Source organism: Notechis scutatus, chromosome Z, assembly GCF_049901735.1.
Source record: "Notechis scutatus isolate UNSWTSFEM ecotype Mainland chromosome Z, rNotScu1.2, whole genome shotgun sequence".
NCBI lineage: Eukaryota > Metazoa > Chordata > Lepidosauria > Squamata > Elapidae > Notechis > Notechis scutatus.
Window position 1 is genome coordinate 47,711,976 of NC_142025.1, and position 18,907 is coordinate 47,730,882.

The following is an 18,907-nucleotide window of genomic DNA, read 5'->3' on the forward strand; positions in this document are numbered from 1 at the left end:
CACTTCTTATCTTCCTCCTGCACGTTCTTTTCCGGTTGACTACTTCTTTGAGGTGGCCATTTCTGACTACCACTCCTACCACCTTCGGGAAAGGGAGTTTGACCAGCTGAGGAGGAGAGATGCGGCTCTCCTAGACCCTGCTGGCAGTCTCCCCCTTCTTCACCACCTCTACGGGGGTGGCTTAGCCCCGAAACCAGCCAGCTCGGGGCGCTCCAGCGGCGAGCCCAGGCAGAAACCGCGCACGATCGCGGATTCCTGTCTGTCGCCGAAGCCCTTCAAACCGGAAGTCTGAATAAAAAAAAATTGTTTAAAAATGTTTTTAAAACAAATGTAACATATCATACAGTGTGTCTTCCAATAAACGTGTCTTCTCTTCACTTTTATTTCATTTGAAAATTTGTCATTAAACAAATCCTAAAATTCAAAACGCTTCACATTTTTAAAGGAAGACAATAGTGTTATTCATATGATGCAAACATTAAAATGCTTAAGAGACCCAACATTAATTATCTTAACAAGAAAAAAAAATGTCAAGAAGCTACAAAGACGATTTCAGAAGAGGAAAAATTGAACATTTTTCAGAAAAGTTTTAATTATAACAAATTATTTTAAAGTTTTTAAAGAGTGGCCTGAGATTAATACATCTATCAAATGATGTCTTTTTTTTTCAAATAAGAAAGCTATTTAGTAGCATCTCATAAAGAAAATGACACAGGCTCATCAAGAAATCAGAAATTCTTAGAGAATATAATTCAGGATTGTACTGTGGAGTCTTTGGTGTTCTCTGAGCTTCGTTATTTATATATGTTTCATTTATCATAAGAAATGACAGCAAATATAAAGAAATACCACTGGCTGAAAGACTCTGCCCCTGTGATTCTGGACAGTGGAAGCCTCTGGACATGTCTTTCTTCACTGCTGTTTTTATAGAGATATTTGCACAAAATTTATAATTAATAGGTATCCTAGTCATTCTGACACTGTTTATTTTCAGTGGCTGCTTAAAGACGGATGAATCATAGTCACAACACAGTTAGTTAAGATTCTGTGCGGCAGCACTAAAGTTTTCTCAGAACTTGATGAATAAATCTATTATAATTATTTTACACAATTAATGCACTTAATATCTAATGATTAGCCAGGAATATATGAAGTCTATGAGTCATGTTTAGCTCCCACTCCTCTAATCAAGCTGAAAATAAGATACTTTAAATTGCAATAGGCCAAATTGGCTGTAAATAAATTAAGTGGTCACTAAAGTGGTTGAAAAAAGGGATATAATAACATGAAATACAGACTGAATTTTAAACAATAAATTTCCAAGAATGATTCAGTGTGGGTACTAGATTTAATTTGCATGCATATCTTTGACAAAGAAAAAAATCTGGATGAATTTTGACCATCACTTAATTGTGTACTATAAATGTTCTAAAAACTATTTAGAGATCACGGTATAAAAACAATCTACACAGTATAGACAGCAACAAGACAAACACAGCTTCAAAGCTAACATTTTCAAGGCAATGTATCCTTTTTGTGCATGCAACAATGTAGGTACATGTAGCCAAATTCCACAATGGAAAATAGTGACAGCAAACAGCAACATGCACAATCTACAGTTTTGGACCAGTGCAATACAGAATTTAAGAATTCTGTTATTTAAAACTCTAATTATCAAATATTTTATACCTATTGCAGACTGATTGCTAGCATTTAAAACTGGAAACATCTTCCAGAAAAAAAATTCAATACAAACTATGATGGCTTATTTTGTCATTACAAAACCTTCTATCAATAGCAGATAGTGATTTTGTGAGATATAATGCGTACTAAACACGCACAAAAGTAAAAATAACTAGCAATTTTATATACATACCCAAAACATCTGGTAAGGGAGGGCATTAATGAATGGAAAAACCCAAGAGAATCAGGATCTTGTCCAAAACATACAGAATGAGATAAACTTACAAGAGCAACTAGAAATGTAGTGTTCATGGGAGCAAATAAGAAACATGGTTGGATGTGAAACTGACAAAGAAATGAATCAAAAGCCACATATTTGGTTTAGAAGCATTACAAATACTATGGACATACAGAATTGCATTATAGCTACTAAAATTTAAACTGTATTTTGAATGAAGCATATTTTTTTTCAAAAGAATGTACTTTTATACAACTTTTTAAAACCAATCCTTGGTAGTCTCTAATATATTTCCATTCAGTACATTAAAAATGCATAATGTCAATCTGTTCAAAATCAATGTATCTAAAAAATGGAAAATTAAGAAAGCAACATGCATTCCGTATTAACAAAGATGCATCTCATGAAAATGGTATATAAAATAAATCTGAGGAGTTTTTTGCCCCGAAAGATTTTCAGAACATAATTCTTGATTTTCTGAGAATATTGGCTGATTTTGGAATATTTCTTATTCACAAATACATTGTATTTTTGGTACACAATGCATCATGCAACGATTTTGATGAAGTTAATGTTCAGGCCCAGTCAGTTCCTAAATGGAATCCAATGTTATCTATGTGGAAAATAGGCAATTTTTAATTCCGCAATGAAAGAAAACAATTTTTCTGGAACTTGTTATGTATCATATACTGTAATATTATAAACAAATATTATGTCTTAGATTAATTACAATGAGCATATTGTAATTAATGGGATACATAGAAAAAAATGTTGATTCTCCAGCCTAAAAAAACATTGGCGGTAAGACAACAAAATTAATACCACAGCTGAAAACACAATAACTGATCTGACAATAAATAGAAGTTATGCCCACACAGCCCAGCTGATTTCCGTGCCTCACCCGCTCTACTCACCAGGGCTGCCATGCATAGGAAATCATGTTTTTGTAGCTGCGCGCAAATGAAGGAGGCATGCACGTGCACGCTCAGATTTTCGGTTCTGCACTAGGCGAACCCATTGTTACAGTATGTGCAGCCCACCTCTGAGCTGGCTCATATTTAAGTGATTCTCCACTATGATTCCAAGACCCCTTCTCACAGTAATTACTGTACTATTAAGCCAAGTACTATCTGTGCTATATCTGTGCATTTGGTTTTTCTTGCTTAAAAGTAGAATTTTACTTTTGTCACCATTGAATTTCATCTTGTTAGATAGTGCCTGATGTTCAAATCTGGCAAGATCCTTCTGTATCTTAAGCCTATCTTCTGGAGTGTTGCCTATTCCTGCTTGGTGTCATCTGCAAATTTAATGGTTTCCATTCTATTCACTTGTCTAAATCATTGACGAAGATATTGAAGAGTACTAGATCTAAGACGGAGTGTGGGGTATCTCACTGCATTCTTCCCTCCATGAAGATGCCATTCCATAAAGTTCTACAAGTTGAATGTGGTTGGTCAGCAAATTATGAATCCATCTAGTAGTGGTAATGCTGTCTATCAACCATTTTTCTATCTGGTAGTTGGTTGTGGTCTACTTAATCAGGTAGCTGGTTATGGTCAACTTTATCAAATGCCTTACTGAAGGTAGTTGGTTGTGGTAGTTGGTTGTGGTCTACTGAATGCCTTACTGAAATCCAAGTAAATTATATCCACAGCATTTGTCTGATCCATTAATTCTGTCACTTTGTCAAAGAATGCAATAAGATTTGCCGGGCATGATTTGATACTCCTTTTTCATTTTCTTTACACACTCAAAATAGTGAGAAATCATACCAGCATTTATTTTTAAGTTTTCCACTTTCTGCACATCTATAGATAAATGCAAGTCAGCAAGTTTGTTTAACAATTTTCAATCTGTGGAACAGTCATGTAGTTTATTATGGATATCCAAAATTGGAATATAATTATTGACTAGGAGAAAAGGAAAAATATTATTTGTTAATACTGGTTTGTGATTGTAATAAAAAATGATTGATTGAAATATTATTTGTTTTCCTGGATGAACAATATAGCTTTCCTGGATGAACAATATAGCTTTTAGGTCAAGCTTGTTTGATATATTATTGATATAGGTCAAGCTTCTTTGATATATTATTTAAGAAATATCTACAATGCATAATCACAGTTATACAAACTCTCCCTGCAAAAGTCGTTCTTTGATTACAGGTAGGTCTTGATTAATGTTAATAAATCCTACAAATTGGTTGCATTATTTGAATTTTCACTATTCAAAGTGATATCTTATAGAAAATGTGGTAACTGGTTCCAGCTTGATAGAAATAGGCAATGAATATTTAAACATATTTTTATTTTTATATTACTGAAATGTTATAGTAAAACAGAAAACTTATAGTTAAAATTTATAATTAATAAAGCCACAGAGTAGTTATAGAAAGTAAAAATGTACTGCAGATTCAGGAATTCTAATATCTAGTCCTATTTTAGTAGGAACATCCATATTCAATTACATCAAGTTACTGCCCTAATGCAATATCATAATGAGCCTCTTCTTTTTTACATTATTTTACAGCCTCTTCTTTATATTATTTTTAAAAATTTAAAAAGAAGTTGAAAACTAATATAAGCCAATACACTGTAAAAAAGAGAAAAGGGAATGACAAGAGAGAGTTAAAGTATAAGAAAGGAAAAAAGGAAAACAAAAAAAGAAAGAAAAAAGATAACAAAGTAAAATTATACATTTGCTCCTTAGTCTGTAGTTACAAGGTAATTTTTCTTTTTCTTCTACTATTTTCCTATGACAGAATCTTCTTTTTCTGTATTTTGCAGACATGAAGATTAGCAGCATCTAAAACTCCAAACCCAACTGTACATGCACTAGCTTCAATTGTGCACGTGCTAGCCTCACTTTAACTGAATTTTGGGTTGCACTAAACATAACCTTTATCCAGTTTGGACTGACCACCAGCTGGGCCCTTCTGACCACCAGCTGGGCCCTCCCACCCGTCCCAGTGCTATCCCTTCCTATGTATCTGTCTTGCTCACCCCAACCACGCAGCCCAGCTGCTTTCCGCACCTCGCCCACTCTACTCACCACAACTGCTATGTGCAGAAAATCCGTCTTTTTGCAGCTACGCACAAAAGGAGGCACACACACACAAGCTCACATTTTCAGTTCTGCACTAGGTGAACCAGTTGTTACAATATGTGCAGCCCACCTCTGCCTTTATCAGTCTACAATTTGCATTGACTTAAATCATATTATTACCATTATAAACATTATTAAAATACATACTAATTGTGATTTATCTGTAATCTCAAGAATGTCAGGAGTGATATGAAATCTTTGCTATGTTAGACATGTATTCCAGTACTGTTTAATTATTTATACAGTATAGAGAACAAATAAATTTAACAAATAATAAATAAATAAATATAAATGTGAAAATAGGCACTTCTTTCAATGAAATTCTAGAAAATATATGTGTTGCTTTATATTAATAGGATTATGTATGCATAACAGTTTATACACTAGAGTTTATTTTGTAATTTCATCGTTTTCCCATGTCCTTTTCAATGAGTAATTTACATAGTTTTGAAATATATTTGACAGATTTTTACTTGAAAGATTTGAAAAACATGTTACTTTGAAACATGGACATAATTTCATCTCAACAAGCCAAGAAGGTAGTATTATATTGATACTAAAAGTAACTTCAAAAGATAGAAAAGTTAATTTACTGTTTGTATGTAATTTTTTTAATCCAGACCTAGAACTGCTAAAAATAGGGAAGAATTAATATGCTGGGATTATTACAATGAATATTTTTTTAAAAAATGATTAGGTTATGGCTAGTGATATCGCTATCATTTCATATGCTTACCTAAGCTTGACCTTGTATTGGATCTTTCTATTATCGCATGCTTGCTGGGATTGTTTAATACTGAACGCTTGGCAAGCGAAATGTCTGCTGTGACCCGTGTGATTGAAATACTAAATAAACACACCAAAAGACAATGTTGTGATGATTATTTAAAATTCAAGAGATAAAATTTATGAAAGCAAATTAATCAGATTGCAGCAATTGAATTCAATGTTACACACATATTTAAATGAACTGTTGTAGCTGTTGCTGAAAGAAAATTGCTTTTGTCTCTAGAGACATTTTTTTAAACATCCATTCAGCATATAATTTGACATTTCCTCAATCAATCAATCAGAACAGCAATCTTACTTCTTCCAATCTTAGTTTTGATTTCTGTCCCATTATTATCACCTTTTTTAATCTCTCCATACTTCCAGTTTGAATCCACTCATAACTGAATAAATCTTTCACTATTTTTTAAATTTATTATTTGCCTTATTAACTCTTATCTTTAAAAATTACTTTAGAAATGTTCAAAAAGAAAAATGCTATGGAATACACAGAAACAGTATTTACCATAAAGTTTAATCTGCTGGATTCTGCATTAGATCTCTTTATGATCACACAGTGCTACCACTAGAGTAGGTAGGCAGCAAAGTGACAAAGATGGGAAGATTTGTGGAGATTAAATGCCTTTTGTAATTTAGACCTATCAGGAGCCCATTTCTATGGGAGAGGATCCTGAACTATTTATAGTATGAATTCTGCCACCAATATGCATACAATATCTCATCAGAAATTTGATTAAATATCTCTTTGCCATATCATTGATTAATCTTCAATGAAGGAGATTAGGACACTCTTCAGCAGCAGGTTTCACTGAAAGTATATGGCCACTAAAATCATCATGACCAATAATGAGGTGCTTAATCTTCCGCTTATTTATCAAATTTCTTCTTTAAAATATTCCTATTGATAGAAATATCTCATAATACAGGTAATCCTCGACTTATGACCACAATTGAGGCCAAAATTTCTGTTGTTAAGGAGACATTAGTAAAGTGAGTTTTTCTGCATTTTATACCTTTTTGTCACAGTTGTTAAGTGAATCACTGCAGTTATTAAGTTAATAATACAGTTTTTAAGTGAATCTGGATTCCCCATTGACTGTCTTGTCAAAACATTACAAAAAATGATCACAGGGGACATTACAATTATCATAATTATGAGGCAGTTGCTAAGTATCTGAATTCTGATCATGTAACCATGGGAATTCTGCAATGGCTATAAGTGGGGAAAACTGTCAGAAGGCACTTTTTTCAGTGCCATTGTAACTTCAAATGGTAACTAAATGAGCTATTGTTAATTCATGCACTATCAGTACTGAAATAGTACTAAATTATGTGATTTAAATCTGTGGCAACTAAATCTTATATCATTCAATGCCATAGCAAAATCTCCAACTCTTCATTATGAAGTTGAGGGTGGAAGGGGGATCTCTATACACTTTCTTCCTACCCTATAAACTTTACAACATTTTGTTATGTTCCTCAGTGTTTTTTCATAAATGGAATTCTTTCACTCATTTTAAAATCTTATCAATGTTTTATTACCGTATTTCCTAGCAGATTTAATCTTTCTTAATTGAATATACGTATCCTTTCTCTTCTATACAGTGTCAAATTAGGCATGCAGGTAGAATAATTAATGTGTACATTTTTGACACATAGTTACTCCTATATGACAATATACTTCGTTATCTATCTCTGGATCTAATAAATACTGCAAATAACTAACAGAATATCACAACCAGGCTTGAAATCAGGGAAATGCAGATAAAATTGGGCAAAACGTATTAATTTTACTCTGATTTAGATTATATTCTTAATACTTACCGCCCTTCAAATCTATGTTTTAAAAAATCAAACAATGCTTTTTGCATCATATCTGTCACCTGGAATAAAAAAAATATATGCACATGTTATGACAAATCTGGATAAAAAAATGTAAGACTTTATACTTATCCATTTTCAGTTTATTCTGATTCATAATGGGAAAAATTGTATTCTTTCATTTTTACTCACAATTTCAAAAAGCATAGTTTTAAATAACACAAAAGAGATTTATTATATTCCTACCTCATATCCCTTTAAAGAAGGCCCCACTAAAACGACGGGTCGCATAGAAGGCACTACATCATATGGAGGAATGTGCTCTGTCTGATAAAGATCAAAAAGATAATTCCAACATCTAATTTAGAAAAAAAGTTTATTCTTCACAAATATTTACTTAATAGAATTGACTGATGTCATCAAAGTCAAAAATCACTTTGCCTGAGACTTTTATCTGAAAACATTGTGAAACTATTATATGAATATTATTGATATTTCCAAGAATGTAAATGTTTCTATCCAACCTTATTTGCAGAGTGAATTTAAATTGTATTTTGAATTGGAATAATTATTTAGGAGGGCCGAGATAATGACTGTAAAAGGAACATATCAAAAAGTAAATGAAGATTTCATTGAATCTGCAGAAATACGGTTCCATTTATTATTCAAACCTAGGAAATACAATCAAGGATCCCAAACAATATTTTAATAATACTGTGAAGTATGGTCAAGAAGCAAACAGAAAATAAAAAAAATAGTTTTCTTTCATCTATTAATATAAAATTGAAATTTATTAAATCCTAACGATACTATTTTGAAATGCCATTGCCTACATGTTGACAGCTAAAAGACTTAGTTCAGTGATAATATGAATCCAGACACATATCTATAACTGCACTCTAAATATATAAAGAATCCTGTGCAGTACTTTTTTCTCTTCCTAGATAACCCTGGATAATATCAGAAAAGTTTTAAGACAATCCATTCTATTTTATAAATTACATGTTTACCAGTTATATACCACAGAAGTTATATAAGTAATTGATAATTAAATTTACACATTATTATCAATTATATGAAATTGGGAAAAAGGTCGTGTATTTGAAAGGAAATAAAAAAAAAAAATAACCACCCAGAATGCTCATTTTGAAATTTTGATGCTTTCTTGCAGAGTGCAATATATATCAATTGCAAAACTACCAACCTGAAAAAAGCTTAAATATAGATATGCCAGGTTTATTTTTCAAGGGCCAATACAGTATAAATATATAAGTCAACATTACAGAATGATTTAAAATGATTCAATATATCCACAGCAAAACCACAAAAAGTAATAACGTAGAATACAATTATAAGGAATCAAGGACAAACATAATACAGCAACAGCACAAAATGCCACACAAGCAGCAGTCTAAAGCAACCTACCACATAAAACATATATCAATGTTAGAATTTGTTTTCATTCAATTCACCACATAACTGATAATGTGAGTAGAATGATATATAGTGCCCAAGGCATCAAAAGCATGTGAACTTAAGTTTTTAGAGTGCCAAATCTCTCTTAATGGTTAGAAGCAAAGCCTATTAATTCGTTGTGTTATAGAAATGAATTATTCTTGCTAGGTATAATCTTTTGCATGCATTATGTATCAACCTTGAAGTACTATGTCATGACCCTCTTTATATTTAGCAGATCAGTGCCCTGCTGTAATATGTCCATGTCTTATGGTAACTATCTATAAAAGCCTCACGCTAAACATAACCCTTGAAAATTAGGGTAAGTAGGTACAGAAATTACCTTATTTGATGGAATACTGGTACTTGTTAAACTCAATTGTATGCCAGTCTTCAGCTTTTCCCAGTTTTAATTAACTATGCTGTCAGTGGCAATATGTTAAGAGGCTAAAATGGACTACAACAGACATTCCTTTCTATATTACTCTTTCAAATTCATTCTACAAACTAATAAGGGTGATTTTTTCATCTGATGGGTATGCTTTGATTCATCAGTGAATTAATTAGAATGCTGTCCAAATTATGGTGAACAAATGTCAACATATCATAGCAATTACCATTGCACCTGGCAATTTTGTTGAGATTTTTGACAGCCCTCTTACAAAAAAAGAGAGAAGAAATTAACAATAAGTGTTACCACCAATAGACTCCATTCCTCCAATCTTACTGCCTCTACTCAGAAGTCAGCAAATTTTAGAATTTTATAGCATGACTAAGTTTCAGTTAGTTGTGTACATGATTTCTGTGTAAAACCAATAAAAGGAATAGAATTATATAAGAAAATATGTAGATCTAAATGCAATAAAAAATATGTTTTATTCATTAAGCTCATACTTTGCCTCTCAGCAAGATTTACCACTGGAGACTACTAATCTGATCAATTTTATTTTGCAAAGTAGTGCCAAAGTGTAGATGATATTGCTAAAGAAATTAATGCAACAATGGGTGTTTGTTGAATATTGTATTAAAAAAACAAATAAAGGGAATTTGTTCAGTCTGGACTGAATTTCTGAGAAAATATATCTATCAACCTTCTCCAATTTAATACCCTCTCAATATGTTAGATTTCAGCCTCCAATCCTGCAGTTTGAGGCCACATTGGTTAAAAAATTATGAGAGCTGGCACTCACATTTAAAGTGCACTTGTCTAAAAGAGGGCAATGCACACAATAAGCAATGTAAGAATGTATTTGGTGAAAATAAAAATTAAAAATGATTTTATTTAAAAACCCAATTACATTTCAACTGCTTTATGGCAGTTATAAAAAAAAACTCTATAGGGCTTTTTGGAGTATGTTAAGAATCCCAGGACAGAGGAAAAGATCGTGATGATTTATGTATCTAATACCCTATCTATGGAGTACTTTTGATTAAGAAAGGTGCCACCAAATTCTGCTATCTAATAGGCAAGATACTACAATATGACTGCTGAGAAAAGGCAAGAACAATGGGAAATAATTTATATATGACAATAGGAAAAACTCACAGTAGACCGCCAAAACAAGTCTGCAGTTTTCCACTGGTCTTGCTCATTTGCAGATTTTGCACCTAGTGGATTAGAAGTTTAAATACTGACTAAATTAAAAATTGCAGGTTCTTTTTAAAGAACAAGATGAGTATCTATTTAGATTTAACAAAAATTAGTTATAAAGCTGAATCACAAGTAAAAAAATTCTGGAAAAATGACAAAGAGTAAGCATGCACTATTGTGGTGCATCATCTGGTCTTGAAGATTTACTTCCATGGATGTTTTAAAATATTCCCTCAGCTGCTTATTATTCCATCAAAAAGGAAAAGTACCATAAGCATTTAGGACTCAGTCACTCACAGGGCCTAGTCTGCTGTTTTATGGGATCAGCCAGCTGTTTGATGAGTTTATTTATTTGTATTAAAATGATTGCATAATATAAACTGTATGTGATGATGCTAATGATGCCAATGGCAGATTAAACAAAGCTTCTGTCAGCGCAAACTTACCGATTTCTGTTTCTGCTTAGCTACAGCAGCATGAAAAAGAAACAAAGAACAACAAAGGCATGCATGTTATTGTCCTGTCAAGAGACACAGACAGTCAACAGGACTCAAATGTAACACAGTGCAGTTCAGCAGGTGTACAGATGGCATCTTGGAAGTAGGTGTTACCTTCTTAAAGAAGGGCATTCTTTTCTCTTTGGAATGGGGTGATGTGACAGTGTTTGCACTGGGTTTGGGGGAGCGATGGTTTGCTGGAATATCAATTTCTTCTGCCTCTAAACCAGTGGCATCTATATCTATAGCTATATACAGATAAACAATATAAAATTATGAGACAGGAAGGAGAGGTTCATATTAAAACAGTAGCGTTGCATGTCAGATCCATCAAACAGAAGGAGAAAAAGGGAATTCTAAAAAATATATTACATCATGATTAAGTATGTACATTCAGAGTAATATACCATATACACGGGCAGATAAACCAAGAATTTTATGTGTCAAAATACACCTCAAAAGTTATCTGCACGTATATATGATAATACTTTTTAAAATTACCTGAATATACTTCTAGATCAACCCTTCCTTGGATAAGCCAATCCTCAGAGTTTTAACCAAAATACCATGAAAAACCTGCCACCCAAATATGCCAATTGTGAAAATTAAAATATAGTTTTGAGGGTTGACTTAATAACAGAGATGTTATACATGAATATATATGGCAAAAATATAAATTATATCTAATATTTGCTCATAATTTTTCCAATTTTATTAACAACTCACATTTATAAATATACTTTATTGTAAACTGATCATACGTGTCTAAGAATGTGGAAATATTTGTACTGAGCACTGAATTCACAAGCAGGTTCTTACAACTAGTGTTACTGGATGAATTTATGAAATTCCAAAAGCCTTAGAACAGAGATCAATCCTAAAGAACAACATATCTAATAAAGTTTTCTCAACTTTGGCAACTTTAAGATGTCTGGATTTCAAGTCCCAGGATTCCCCAACCACGTACTCGATTGGAAAATCCTGGGAATTGAAGTCCAGACATCTTAAAATTATCAAGCCTGAGAAACACTGATCTAATATATGATTGTCCATGGGCAAATACTATATACTAGAAATCATACGTCCTGCTGGAATCAAAATCAGAGAAGGATTAAGTTTTGGGCCAGGATGAAAACAAAAAAGTTAAGCCTAATTATTTTATTTTCTCAAGAAATGAATGTAGATCAGTATTGCAGATAAAGTAATTATAAATTTAAAAAACCTCTCTTATGTAAATATTAATATATTATATAGAGAAGGAGTTATATACAATAAGTTGGTTTTGTTTTAAACAGCTGTAATTTATTTTTTTTAATCAGTGAAAATCTGATGTAATATATGGGAAATGAGAAAATTACCTAGATATTTATTTGAACAAACTAAAGCTTTGCTCAAGTTTAAACAAACATATTTCACTTAAATATATTTGCATTATGTACGTATTAAACAAATAAGAACAGACTATCAATTTATTTTAATCCTTGAAAAGCATACAAATGATAAATGAAGTTTTTTAAAAAGAAGTATAAATATAAGGACAATTTGGTCTGAAATTAAGCAGTACAAATGCTCTTAAGTGTTTTTAAAATCGTGCCATTTTATGTAATATTGCATGATTGATCAGTCAGAAATTAAGGTAGTATTATCCATGAATTCAAATAGAAATAATGTGTGTGTTCTATACTTGAATGACACACAAAACCACTAGGTATGATTCATAAATCACAACCAGAAATTGCATTACACTAGCCACTTTTGAAAGGAATGGCTTCCAACTGAATATGGAATTCAACAGATTTATGACATGGTTTTATAATTAAGTTTGATGTGCAAATGTAAAACTTAGTTATTTGAGAAATTTTAACCAACAAATAACGCAACAAGTTTGCTGGAGAGTTGAAATGTCTTTGTTTTTACTTCACCATGAGACATTTGGTTGAAAGAACAGAAGTTGCATCCAAGGTTTAATTCCCACTTTCTGACCTCTAGGAAGGCACACCTTGCCTCACAAAGTTAAAACAGCTTTTTTTAAAAAAAACAAAAACACTTATTTAATATATTTTAACATGGTGAATATTTAATATTAAGATTGTAGTAACATTGGATGATATTTTGGGAGTTTGTTATTAAAATATTGCTATATTATGTAGAAAGGTAGGAAGGGGCTCAGGTTGCATAAAGCTTGGGATAAGTGAGTTTGAAAAATTCCCCTTTACTTCATGAAGGCATCCAGGCTCTACCACCACTATTTAAAGCCCCATAAGTTGTCCTTGACTTATGACCACAATTGAGCCCCAAATTTGTTGTTAAGCAAGACATTTGTTAACTGAGTTGTACATCATTTTACAACTTTTCTTGCCATAGTTGTTAAGTGAATCACTGCAATTGATAAGTTAGTAACTTACCGGTTGTTCAGTGAATCTGAATTTCTCATTGACTTTGCTTGTCAAAAGGTTGCAAAAGGTGTTCACATGTCCTTGGGACATAGAACGGTCATAAGTATGAACCAGTTGCCAAACATATGAATTTTGATCACATGATCATGGGGATGCTACAGAGGTCGTAACTGTAAAAAATTTTCATAAGTCACTTTTATCAGTGCCATTATAACTTTGAAATGTCACTAATTGAACTGTTGTAAGTCGAGGACAACCTGTATATGCTCCTAAAGCTATTAGAAGTGATAGTTGAAGGAGAATTCAAGGACAGGAATAGCACATACCAGTGGTTTGGAATTTTGTTTTTAAAGAAATCAAGTTAGTCTTTTACAACTAACATTAAAATGACAAATAAAAACCATACTATTCTATCAAAATTTAAGTGTTTAATATTCTATTTCATTATATAGTTTTGACTGGTTTTACTGTGATGAATATATATTTATGAAGCTTCTCTATGGGATTTATTAATTTGTGTTTTACTGCAATGGCTACTTTATTACTTGTTGTTAAGTTCTGTAGAATTCATGTTGATTGGAGACCACCATGTTTTTATCCAAAATATTTATAATATAATATTTTAATATTAATATTATATTATTACTATTATATAATGAAATCAAATAATTCTTACAATTATAATAAGCTTTTAAGGATACAGACAAGAAGAATCAAAACCATAAAATATCATTTAAAGTAAGAATAATAAAATAACAATTAAAATCCACATTAAAAATAAATAATACATTTTGCAGTAAAACGAAATCCTGTTAATTATGTTATGTTAAAGGTAAAGATATTTTTCCCACATCTATTCATGTCTGACTACAGAGGATCACAGTTTCTTAGTCAAGGAAACCAGTGTTGTCCAAAGACAGCAACACTATATACTAAGGTGCATGGAATAGTGTTTCCTTCCCACCAAAGTGGTACCTACTTATCTATTCGCACTTGCATACTTTAAATGGCTAGGTGTGCAGGGAGCTGGGGCAAGTAACAGGCAGTCTTATCCAGTGGCATTCAGATCTTGAATCCTGGCTGTCTGCTTTCCAGCTGATAACTCACCGTCTTTAACTGCTGAGCCATCATGCCCCCATAAATTATGTTAAAAGTACCTATTACTGCAATCATCTATTACTATAGCATCAAAATTAATTATTTCATGGTAGGAAACCAAAAATGTTTTAACAAAATTTGAAAACATTCAAAACAACAGTATCAGGGGCAGTCAATGTTAGCATTTCCATGTTAGAGACAAAGAAAACAAAGAGAGACTCATAATCAAGGCATTAGCTCTACAAGCATATTACAATAAAAGTTATGGAAATGGATGAATTCACTAATTCCTTTTTTTGCATTTCCTAATTTGAATCTCTTCCCAGGAATTTTACTGGACCTTATTTTCTACATTTGCCAGTAAGATCGTAGAATGATATAATATAAGGGTTGTTAGTAACCTTGGAGATAATAGATAACCTGTGGGAAACCTACAGACAGTACATTACAACAAAGACTTGCATTCCAGATATTATGTAAAAATATTTACATGACTGACCATCAATTCTGCAGTTTACTATATAAGATATAAGAACATGATATTCTGCATAAGAACAGTACAATTTCTCATTATTGATGCTAGTTAGGTTACAGTTAGCCATGCAAATTTACACCTTTAGTGATTTATCAAACACACTTTCAATTGATACTGGATGTTGTCTAGTTATTCATTCAGTTAAAAAAAATCAGTTAAGCAACCTTATGGCTTTATAATATTTTTCTTTCTGTTCAATTGTGAACAATTATTGGACACTGCCTAGATAAATTCCCGCAGTTTCCTTGATAAGGTTTTCCAAAAGTGGTTTGTCATTGTTTCCTTCCCGAGGTTGATGTTTTAACCATTACAGCAAATTGGTCTCACATTACTTTAACACAAACATGTGAATTAACTCTATCAATTCATTATTAAATGTATTTGCTGTCACAATTTTAGCATATACACAAAAATATATTATTTAAACTTTTTCAGACGTGAAACTTGCTAATAAATTCTTGGGAAAATTAATGGTTGCCACCACTAAGAAGATTTGCCTCCTGACTGAAGTATAAAGTATATCAATATAGGCAATTAAGCGGATCACAGTAAAGAACATATGACCCCTTACCAGATGATGGAGGTGTAGACTTTCTGGAACTGGGTACGACATCACCCAAACTAGATGATGAATTTCCTCCTGATTTACTAGAGTAAACAAACGAATAAACAGTTCTTCAATTATCTCATAATTTTCTTGAGTCAGCACCAAGAAATAATATGGTAGTTTTCTCCTTGAATGCTTACAGAATTATAATAATATGTATTATAGAATTCCAGTATGACAAACCACAAGGAAAATGTAAATAATCTATCTGTACAACTAATATATATTTAAAATGTCTCCAAATTTCAAAATCAAAATCACAATCAAGATAGACTTTTATTGCTATGTATCTGACAAAAATTAATCTGTAAATATTAAACTCTAAATATTAAATTGTTTTTCTCTTATTTTTTAATGACTCTTCTTCAATATGATCAATTTCCACAGGTGTCACTTAAGCAACAACTTTATACGATGAGTAATTGTATTACTGCTGGATGTAGCTTGTATTTTCTACTGGCGATTTGTAAGGTCAGATATGGCTTCTATATCTGAACTAAGAACTTTGGAACTTTCAAGAAAATGAATTAACAGGCTAGGAGACACAATAAGTTTACTTTGCTGGAAAGACTTCAGCAAAGACTTATTAACTGCAATGAAATTGGACACTGGAATCTTCCCTCTTCCTATCTCCAGAGTTATTATTTACAAGTCAGAAACTTTCTGTTGAATAACTGGAGCCTTTTTATTGATTAAAAATTTAATAGTTCAAGTAAAATTAAATCAACATAAAAAAATCACAAGGACTTTGAACAAATAGTTATGTGATTTCTATACTAAAAGATATACAGTACATTTTAGAGAACTTCTGGAAAAGAATTAAGGATTCTTTTTACACATCCCCCAGCTTAGGCAGAATTTTCACTATAGGATTGTACATATCATCTCTTGATCATACACATCTGGCTTTAAGGGTGTTTTTTTTTAGAAGTAAGGATTCTTAAGAAAAAAAAGTTTTGTCAAAGATACATATAGATCCTGGCCAATCAAGCTTTCTGATTCTGTATTATAAAACAATAAACCAACTTTAGATTCATGCCAAATTTTGTTAACTCAATTATATTGCTGGGACATAGGTAGTGTTCAAGAGAGAAGAGAACAGAAGTAGTCTTGCATGTTCTTATAGCCATTTCATGGGCCTGTAAAATGAATAATTCAGTGATGTCATAATGTTTTCCATTTTTCACTCAAGTAAAAATGGTATGTGAACATCAGCAAGATATAGCTGCATAAAGGCACTCAAAACCTTTTCTAGGATTAAAGGATTTAAAAGATCAAAATGAACTGTTTGAGGGCCAGACATGTATGATCAAGAGATGATATGTACAATCCTATAATGAAAATTCTGCTAAGCTGGAGGGTATGTAAATAGAAGTCAGCTTTCTTAGTTTTTTTTTTACTTTTCTCCTTTCAATGAAAGAAAGAAAAACTAATGTTTACATTAAAAGCTCATTTTGTTTGAAAATGACTGAATATTACTATAAACAAATGGATTTTTGTTATAAAACTTGATAACTGATCACAGATAATTTCACAGACATTTTTAATTACCTAGAGTAAAATTTTCCTTGCTTAGCTTTTTGTTCATGCTGTAGCCTCATGTTTTCTAATTTCACTGGACTTGGTATAAATCCTATTTCACAGCCTTCTTTTACCAATCGTCCTATCCACCAGTCATTGTTAAATTTCTGAAAGAAAGAATGTCAGAATTATTTTGCTTGTATTTGTCAGCATCAATGTATTTTTGGGCTGCCTATGTAACACAGTTTTGTCAAGCAAGATCACTGAGCTCTATTTACTTCATGATTAAATGTCCACAGAATATAGCCTTATTTACATATGTAAATTAAACTCTATATCAGTAATTGTACAACCAACATATTTGTGAAACTTCTGAATTAAATTTCTCCATGATATATAATATGGTGAATGTCACTAATAGATTTGTACATGGAATGTCCAGTTGCTGCATAATTCTGGAAATCAAAATCTGCACAGCTTAAAATTACTGAGGTTGAGAAACAGTGGTCTAGATCTTTATAAAATTATTATAAATGCAGGGGATTACTGCAATTCAGATCCTTCCATTATTTTCCAAATAGTTTTTAAAATTTTCATCAGAAAAAAATTGCTACTTAATGTTTTCTGATTGGTAATGCTAACACCCCTGTTTCAGAAAGCACCAAAGTTTAGTTTTATAATCACTTTGGAGTCAATTCCAGCCTGTAAAAAAGGGGAAATTAACATATTGCAAGGAGCATATCATTATTCTCCATAATACACAAATAGCTTCACCTTTAGGAAAGGACTAATTTTAATTCTTATAAGTGCACTCCCCCACTATAGTTATATGACCTATTTGTATATTTTATGCATATGTTTTGTGGGGGGGAGGGAGAGGGAAGGAGAGAGAGAAGGATAGAGAGAGAGGATGCATAGCGTCTATCTAAATTTAAATTAAAAATGCAAGTTGTACTAAATTTATATAATAGCAGGGATGAATGATTAAAATATAGAAAAAAATCTGTTAGCTACTTGCATTTTTTACCTTAATAACGCCTTCTCTGTTGCTTTTTTCAGAATTTATAATTTCAGTGCAATGAAAAAGGAGATGAAAGAAACAAGCAGAAAAAAATACTCCTAGCACTTAAAGGGTTTAATGCTCTTTCTCTCTTCTTTCTCACCATATACATATTCTCCCCCGCCTCCATTCATTACATATGATTTATCTTCAAATAACAAGTATTTGCTGCTGCTTTCCTTTCCTAAACCTCACTTTAGAAAAAGGAATATATATTGTTCAGGATTTCACATTGATATTTACAGCTTTCACTTTTGTAAAATCTATAATGGTTTAAGAATGTACACCCACCTAGTCCAGCAGTCTGCTTTTAGAGTGGCAAACCAATTTCTAATAAGACTAATAGTTCGTGATTTGCAGGATTTCCACAAACAGGTTAGCCCCTTTTAAAGTTAACAAAACTGGCAGACAATTCCAAAGTGTTGGGTTAGGGTTCTTTCATCTTTATTGATTCTTCCATACAATCTCATTGGGTAACCTCTGATTCTAATAATTTTAGAGGGAGAAAATA

The 18,907-nt window shown here is 32.0% G+C and overlaps 1 protein-coding gene across 4 annotated transcripts in view; it reads right to left on the reverse strand.

Annotated features, from left to right (window-relative positions):
• The window catches only part of CACNB2 (calcium voltage-gated channel auxiliary subunit beta 2), a 182,211-nt gene that overhangs the window by 13,625 nt on the left and 149,679 nt on the right, over positions 1 to 18,907 (reverse strand). For 3 of the 4 annotated variants that reach the window (XM_026686401.2, XM_087945459.1, XM_087945461.1), the window contains 6 exons: positions 17,367 to 17,503; positions 15,780 to 15,856; positions 11,294 to 11,427; positions 7,883 to 7,963; positions 7,640 to 7,698; positions 5,763 to 5,872 (listed from right to left, as the gene is read on the reverse strand). In XM_026686401.2, coding sequence (XP_026542186.1) covers positions 5,763 to 5,872; positions 7,640 to 7,698; positions 7,883 to 7,963; positions 11,294 to 11,427; positions 15,780 to 15,856; positions 17,367 to 17,503 — 598 coding nt within the window. Of the gene's footprint in view, positions 1 to 5,762; positions 5,873 to 7,639; positions 7,699 to 7,882; positions 7,964 to 11,128; positions 11,149 to 11,293; positions 11,428 to 15,779; positions 15,857 to 17,366; positions 17,504 to 18,907 lie in introns of all 4 variants that reach the window. The other variant, XM_087945458.1, reaches the window with a different exon arrangement.